Consider the following 8,274-nt stretch of genomic DNA (forward strand, 5'->3'; position numbering starts at 1 on the left):
TTATAGAATGATTCGGATAAAAGCTGTTTTTATTATATGCCTGAGTAAAACCGTCTAATATTTCCAAATATATTTTCAATTACAATTTACCCCTATACCTAACCTAACCTAACCAAGTTGGATCCCTGAGAAGTTACAGAGACTCAAATTGGGGTACAAAATGTTGAAAAAAATTCATTTATTTGCAACACTTCAGCTGAAAATTTATCACACTGTATAAAACTTAGCAAATAGTGTTTTGATTGGGAACTACTCTTTTTTTAATTTCTTAAACTACTATGAACTAGAAATATCCGCTTCTGTGAATGATGCAACTTGGTATAGAGGTTATATTTTGGACTATACTGAGTGATGGTTTCTATTATGGACACCCAGTATATGAAACGGCTCATGAATGTTATTTCTTTTCATGTCTACGATGAAAATGGGTGGTCATGTGTATATCGGGTGGCATACCATCAGTAAAAGAGTAATAATTGGCACCAGATTCTCTTGTACATTTTCATCGTAGGGTTCGAGGTGAGTGTTATTGTCGACTCATAACTCGTCCAGCAATTCTTATGGGGTTCTCGCTGAGAGGGCCTACTTCGACATAAATTATACCATTAAAGGTGAGGTATAACAGCAGGCGTCCGAGCGCCCCCTACCGGGAGAATTACTGCCGAAATGAATAACTATATACTTTATTACATACTAATAACATGAACACATTAGCATGTGACCGTCGCGACTTGTGATATTAATCAGAATATCACCGTCACGTCGTTTAGTTTCGTATCGTGTCGTACTGTTCCATTAAATAACTATACACGCTTTTTCAATGAGTGAATATCTTTTCACTCAGTAGGTAACTACTTAATATATACTAATCTACAAAAACTTTGATTTTTAGTAATTACTATTTGATATTTATTTATTTAATTATTAGAACGACCCGGACGTCATACAGAGAGAGATAAGAAAATAAATCTACTTATAGTCTGGGTACTTTTTTTATTTTTTACTAATAAATAAGATGGAATTTTATTTTCTAATAATCTGGGAATATAATTGATTTATCTTCTCAGGATATTCACACCTTTGAGGTTATGTTCAAGAAAATACCGTTTCTGGGGGTTTGTTTTCAATTTAATCTTTCAAAATATGAAGTAACTTCTTTTTAGATATGTGTGGCGACTAGGGCGGGGCAATTATCAAAAAATATAATCGATTATCGATTATATAAAATAATCCATTATTTTCGATTAATCGATTATTTTCGATTAATAGATTATTTTCGATTAATCGATTATTTTCGATTAATCGATTAATCGATTACCGATGATTTTTAAAAATATATATCGATTAATCGATTATTTTTCTATTAATCGATTATTTTGCCCACCTCCAGTGGCGACCACGCGTCTCGTATTTTTTCATCACTTTGCAGTATTCACTCATAATTGACAAAATTGACGTAACAGCGGAAATGTCAAAAAAAATTCTGTAATTTAAGCATAAAATAATCAAAATTTTGTAGATTGTTTGAAAGCTTCATTGCAGATGACTAAATAAGCTGCAAAAATATTCAGCTTCAGCTGTATTAGCTTCTCTAAAACAGATCTAAAAAGTATCTACGGAATTGATTGTTTACCCCACGGCTGCCATTTTGACGTAGCTCATCTGTGTTCTTAGATTGTCTAATAAAAGACAATTTATCAACAAAACATGGCAACACTGGTCAAGTAATGATTCATTTATTCATTAAAACGAAGGCACGTTTTGCAGCATTAGATTTTCGATAATTATTAACATTTTTTCGGTGAGCAGTGTATATTGAATTTCTTGTTATGTTCATTGAATAATATTGATACAAGTTGTATCACGTTCATTAATAACCACTTGAAAAATTATCTTGACAGAAAGATTATTTTTATGAGCACTGGTAAAGGTAAACTTTTTATTGAAATTCTTTTTTTATTAACTTTTAAAATATTACCGTGTTGATTCTAAATTCTGTAATCCGTTCTACAACACGATTGCAATCCAAAAAGACTCACTGCACGATAGCAGACGATGTCTTCGAAGAAATATCTCGAAACGGGATTCTTTATGGGATAACCTTTATATACGAGGTGTGATCAATTTATTATTCCTCTTTCTTCCATAATAGTCCGGTCAAATTAGACCAAGAAATAAGAATGAAGCTAAATAAATTCCAATCAAGCTGAAAATCAGTAAAATTGTTCAAAATACAATTGAAAATAAAAAAATTTAATGTTCCCCATCATTTCCATGTATGGAAAAAAATTTATTCGAGGTCAAAGGTCATAAAAAATGAGATTTTCGTGATTTTCAGCAAAACGGTAAGTTTTATCATGAAAATACCTTAGATAAAAATTGTAGATTATAAAATTATCTACATAAAATGTATTAATACTTTTTTTTCTACGAGCCACCGTTTCTGAGATATAACGATTCAAAAAGTTGTGAAGGTAAAAAAAAATGGTTTTTCGCGATTATCAGCAAAACGGTGAGTTTTATCATAAAAATATTTTAGATAAAAATTGTAGATTATAAGATTATCTACAAAAAACGTATCGATACTTTTTTCCTTACGTTCCACCGTTTCTGAAATATAAGGATTCAAAAAGTTGTAAAGGTAAAAAAAATAGTTTTTCGCGATTATCAGTAAACGGTGAGTTTTATCATAAAAATATTTCCGATAAAAATTGTAGATTATAAAATTGTCTACAAAAAACGTATCAATACTTTTTTTTCTACGAGCCACCGTTTCTGAGATATAACGATTCAAAAAGTTGTAAAGGTAAAAAAAATGGTTTTTCGCGATTATCAGTAAACGGTGAGTTTTATCATAAAAATATTTTTGATAAGAATTGTAGATTATAATATTGTCTACAAAAAACGTATCAATACTTTTTTTTCTACGAGCCACCGTTTCTGAGATATAACGATTCAAAAAGTTGTAAAGGTAAAAAAAATGGTTTTTCGCGATTATCAGCAAAACGGTGAGTTTTATCATAAAAATATTTTAGATAAAAATTGTAGATTATAAGATTATCTACAAAAAACGTATCGATACTTTTTTCCTTACGATCCACCGTTTCTGAAATATAAGGATTCAAAAAGTTGTAAAGGTAAAAAAAATAGTTTTTCGCGATTATCAGTAAACGGTGAGTTTTATCATAAAAATATTTCCAATAAAAATTGTAGATTATAAAATTGTCTACAAAAAACGTATCAATACTTTTTTTTCTACGAGCCACCGTTTCTGAGATATAACGATTCAAAAAGTTGTGAAGGTAAAAAAAAATGGTTTTTCGCGATTATCAGCAAAACGGTGAGTTTTATCAAAAAAATATTTTAGATAAAAATTGTAGATTATAAGATTATCTACAAAAAACGTATCGATACTTTTTTCCTTACGATCCACCGTTTCTGAAATATAAGGATTCAAAAAGTTGTAAAGGTAAAAAAAATAGTTTTTCGCGATTATCAGTAAACGGTGAGTTTTATCATAAAAATATTTCCAATAAAAATTGTAGATTATAAAATTGTCTACAAAAAACGTATTAATACTTTTTTTTCTACGAGCCACCGTTTCTGAGATATAACGATTCAAAAAGTTGTAAAGGTAAAAAAAATGGTTTTTCGCGATTATCAGCAAAACGGTGAGTTTTATCATAAAAACATTTTAGATGAAAATTGTAGATTATAAGATTATCTACAAAAAACGTATTGATACTTTTTTTTCTACGAGCCACCGTTTCTGAGATATAACGATTCAAAAAGTTGTAGGTTAGTTTTTAGAACATTTAAAATTTTCTGCCACGATCAGCCTCTGATTTTAATACTTTCAAGCTCGGTATTAATGGAAAGAAACAACCCTATTACACTCGAGGAAAAAAATTGACATGGTAGAAGTAAATAAATAAAACAGTTACCAAAAAATCTTTAGTATTTATTATCTCTGGTTTTATTATAACCAAGAAAATCCATAGTATGGTACTTAGTATAAGCCTCAGATAAATTTAATAATGAAAAATACATATCGTCATAAACTATGTAGCCTCCAATAGAACCAATTACATCTCTCTTAGGTCTTGGTTGTCTTCTAATATTTTTATTGTTCGAATTATGTTGATTCTTGGTAGTACTAGAAAATTTCTGTCCATTAGTACTAGTACTATTTGGTTTTTTTTGTAACTTTAAATTCCTGTTTGGTCTTTGTACTTTGGTCACATTAGGTTTACCACGGTTTAACAAATATTTTCTTCTTTTCTTCACCTTATTTTGGTTTTTAATCCTTCGAATTTTCGTTGCCAAAAACGTTGCTAAAGCTTGCGCCATTTGAGTGTTATTATTTGCGTTGTAATTTTGTTTTGAGTTTATAGCGTGAATAAGAAGACACAACAGGTATCCCCCGAAAGCTAGAAAAGCTAAAGACGTTATCGATATTTGGAATATACTTTGAATTTTACTGCTTTTCGTATTTTTCACGTTATTTTCTTGGTAATAGTAGTGACCTCCTCCATGACCTTCTCCGTAACCACCTCGATCATTCAATTTTAATTTACCCTAAAAAATACACTACTGAGCAAAAAAATCGACTCTCGCCGTTAAAAGTCTTTAACAAAAAGATTTTATTTAACAGTAAAGAAAATATAGAAATATTTCCTGTCAAAACTATCCTACAACGTTAACTGTTGATGGCTGCCAAACAAATACTAAACAACATGGCGTCTTCAAATTGCAAGGGAATTTTTCAAACAACTACCGCCATCTGTAGGTCAGGCCAGGTACTTTTGGCACCATTTTGGTAAAGAATTAATATGGAAAAACAAAAATTTAAGATACAATGAAAGTATTTAGATAAATAATTATTATTAACTGGAAACGACAAAAAAAAACATTTACAGAGAAATTTAGAAAATAAAACTTTTACCTCTAATGGCAACGCCTTCGGTAATTCCCTTCCTTCTACCGGATCTTCTGTTGAATTTTTTTCGTTTATTTGACTTTCTGTGGAAAATTCTCTTTTAATGGATAATAATTTTTCTATAGGTAATTCGCTTAGTACTTGTATGTCTTCTATGGGGGTAAAATCTTGGCCAAACGACAGATTACACAAAGGTAAAAATACGAGAACAAAAAACGGTAACATGTTATGCTTAGAACATTCTATAGTGAATTAAATATATACTTGAACGAATATTAATGTCTTTGTTGGGTTTCATGCTTTTTGAACTGCATACTTAGATGAACTAAATTCAAATATACAAGGTATAAAAAAGTATCTCACTTCAACTTTTATTTTGCTTAATGATTCATTGTTTTATAACCACAAGTGTTTTTTCCAAATATTTACTGTATTGAAATGACTTTTTTATTCATCTACATTAAAATGATTGACAGACTAAAATATCTATATTGTTTGATGATGGATAACGGCCACAGCTCGATTTCTAAATCAGGAAGTGAAGATCCAGAAAATATCAACTTCAAACCAGGATATTGCGACTCCTTGTGGTCTGATTTGAAATAAATACCCACTAACCTCACGAGCAAAGCCTCAGCTCTTTGATAAGCTTCCAAATAATGACTTCGGATGACTATGGATACCGTCCACAGCTCGATATCTGAATCAGGAAGTGAATATCCAGAAAATATCAACTTCAAACTACGATATGGCGACTCCTGGTGGTTTGATTTGAAAGATATACCCACTAACCTCATGAGCAAAACCTCAGCTCTTCGATTAGCTTCCAAATAATGACATTGGATGAATATGGATATCGTCCACAGCTCGATTTCTGATTCAGTTAGTGAAGATCTAGAAAATATCAACTTCAAACCAGGATATTGCGACTCCTCGTGGTCTGATTTGAAAGATATATCCACTAACCTCACGAGCAAAACCTCAGCTCCTCTATAAGCTTCTAAATAATGACATTGGATAATTATAGACACCCTCCATAACAGATTTTTTGTTCAGGTAGTGAATATCCAAAAAACATCAACTTCAAACCACGATATTGCGACTCCTGGAGGTTTGATTTCAAAGATATACCTACTAACGTCATGAACAGTATCTCAGAAGTTTCAGGAATCAAATCTAAATAAATTTTTTGCATCAGCTCTTCACTTGATCGGCTTTGTGGAAACCGATTTCATAATCCAACTTAACCCAATCATTCCCTTCAATCTTTAGTGCGTCGAGCTTTTGATCATCATCAAGGAATCGCGGTACCAGGTTTCCAGATGGGATTGGATTTCCAATAATGATATTGTCAGCTATCTCGATACGTTGTTTTTAGAAACTACAGATTCGTCAACGGATTACAAAATTGTCTTGGGAAATGTGGTGATGTCTTTGAATGTTTTTCTAGTAGCGGTAACTATGGAATCTCGATCAAAAGGCCAAATAATTCCAAGGGTTTATTTGTGTTTGAGTAGTTGGTAACAACATCAACATCCAATAAAATCAAAATAATTTATTGAATACACCTCAACGCCAATGATATTTCATGGTAATATTTTTTGCTTACCATATGGCAACTATCATAAAATAGTGATAATGATAAGTCTCCAGTTGGCATTTCAAAAGTTTTCATGTTTTGTTTAATTTATGAGGGTAGTTGGGGAAACTAGGCCAGGTACTAAATGTACCAAAATGTTGTCATACTACAAATAGATGAAAAGTGAACAGGGTCGACATTAGGACTTTTGTTATAACAAACAAATAACATTCCAATGAAAATGATACTCTAAACAATCTCAATATACGAAAAAATTGTGAACAAATCAATTTTTTCCACCCAAATATTGATCTATGGAGTTTTCTTCAAGAAGAATTTCGATAGATCAAAATGGAGTTCTAATTCAACCACCACATTTATTGATATTAAGTTTTTGCAGATTTTTTTCATCTGTGAGACGTTTCGTTGTCTTGGGGAACAAATTAGACTTTTTCTTTAATCGTTCCATATGGACAATGCGTTTAAAAATACTTGGTTAATGACTTTTCTTTTAGCTTTTGTGTGACGTTAAATATTCTTCATTGAGAAATCAACAAAAATCTTCCTTTTTGATATCTTATTCTCAATCCTAGCACATCCTGTTGAAATATCTCATAATACAATTTTGAATCTTCTCAAACTATTATTTTTAGTTTCAGATCTACTATTTCACGATTACCAGCATCTAATTGCTTGTGATCTGCTGAAATGTGCATTTCCTCTCGAAAAGAACAGACTTTAACCTTTGCAAGGTTTGGAAAGTCGCCAGTAGTTGCAGAAAGTGCATTCATCCTCCATCTTGTATAACTTTTCGTGATATTTTTTACAGACAGTAATGAATCTATTACAGAAAAAGAAGAACCTACTGCTCGTTTGAATGGATATAAAGTATTTGATTCATTATTGATAAGGGTAGTAGCACCACTTGGGGAGCGGCTTAAGGGAGGCGGATACTCAACTACGACATGGTTCACTTCAGAGGAATTTGATGATAATTAGGGTGTTGTTGTTTCATTTCAAATTCGAATGGAGTATCTTCAAGAATGCCTGACGATAATGTGGAGTGTTGTTATTTCTGAAAATTCGAATGAAGTATCTTCAAGAATGCCTGAAGATGATGTGGGGTGTTGTTATTTCTGAAAATTCGAATGGAGTATCTTCAAGAATGCCTGAAGATAATGTGGAGTGTTGTTATTTCTGAAAATTCGATTGAATTATCTTCAAGAATGCCTGAAGATGATGTGGGGTGTTGTTATTTCTGAAAATTCGATTGAATTATCTTCAAGAATGCCTGAAGATGATGTGGGGTGTTGTTATTTCTGAAAATTCGATTGAATTATCTTCAAGAATGCCTGAAGATGATGTGGGGTGTTGTTATTTCTGAAAATTCAATTGAATTATCTTCAAGAATGCCTGAAGATGATGTGGGGTGTTGTTATTTCTGAAAATTCAATTGAATTATCTTCAAGAATGCCTGAAGATAATGTGGGGTGTTGTTATTTCTGAAAATTCGATTGAATTATCTTCAAGAATGCCTGAAGATAATGTGGGGTGTTGTTATTTCTGAAAATTCGATTGAATTATCTTCAAGAATGCCTGAAGATGATGTGGGGTGTTGTTATTTCTGAAAATTCGATTGTATTATCTTCAAGAATGCCTGAAGATGATGTGGGGTGTTGTTATTTCTGAAAATTCGATTGAATTATCTTCAAGAATGCCTGAAGATGATGTGGGGTGTTGTTATTTCTGAAAATTC

The 8,274-nt window shown here is 31.5% G+C and overlaps 1 protein-coding gene across 1 annotated transcript; it reads right to left on the reverse strand.

The window, feature by feature from the left end:
* Positions 1-3,954: 3,954 nt before the first annotated feature.
* On the reverse strand, positions 3,955-5,164 carry LOC130893048 (uncharacterized). The gene is made up of 3 exons (XM_057798815.1): positions 4,946-5,164; positions 4,349-4,578; positions 3,955-4,138 (listed from the first exon to the last, which is right to left on the reverse strand). Exons 1-3 carry the CDS (start codon positions 5,162-5,164, stop codon positions 3,955-3,957), a joined length of 633 nt encoding a protein of 210 aa, XP_057654798.1.
* Between the last annotated feature and the right edge of the window lie 3,110 nt (positions 5,165-8,274).

Source organism: Diorhabda carinulata, chromosome 4 (assembly GCF_026250575.1).
Source record: "Diorhabda carinulata isolate Delta chromosome 4, icDioCari1.1, whole genome shotgun sequence".
In the NCBI taxonomy this organism is placed as follows: Eukaryota; Metazoa; Arthropoda; class Insecta; order Coleoptera; family Chrysomelidae; genus Diorhabda; species Diorhabda carinulata.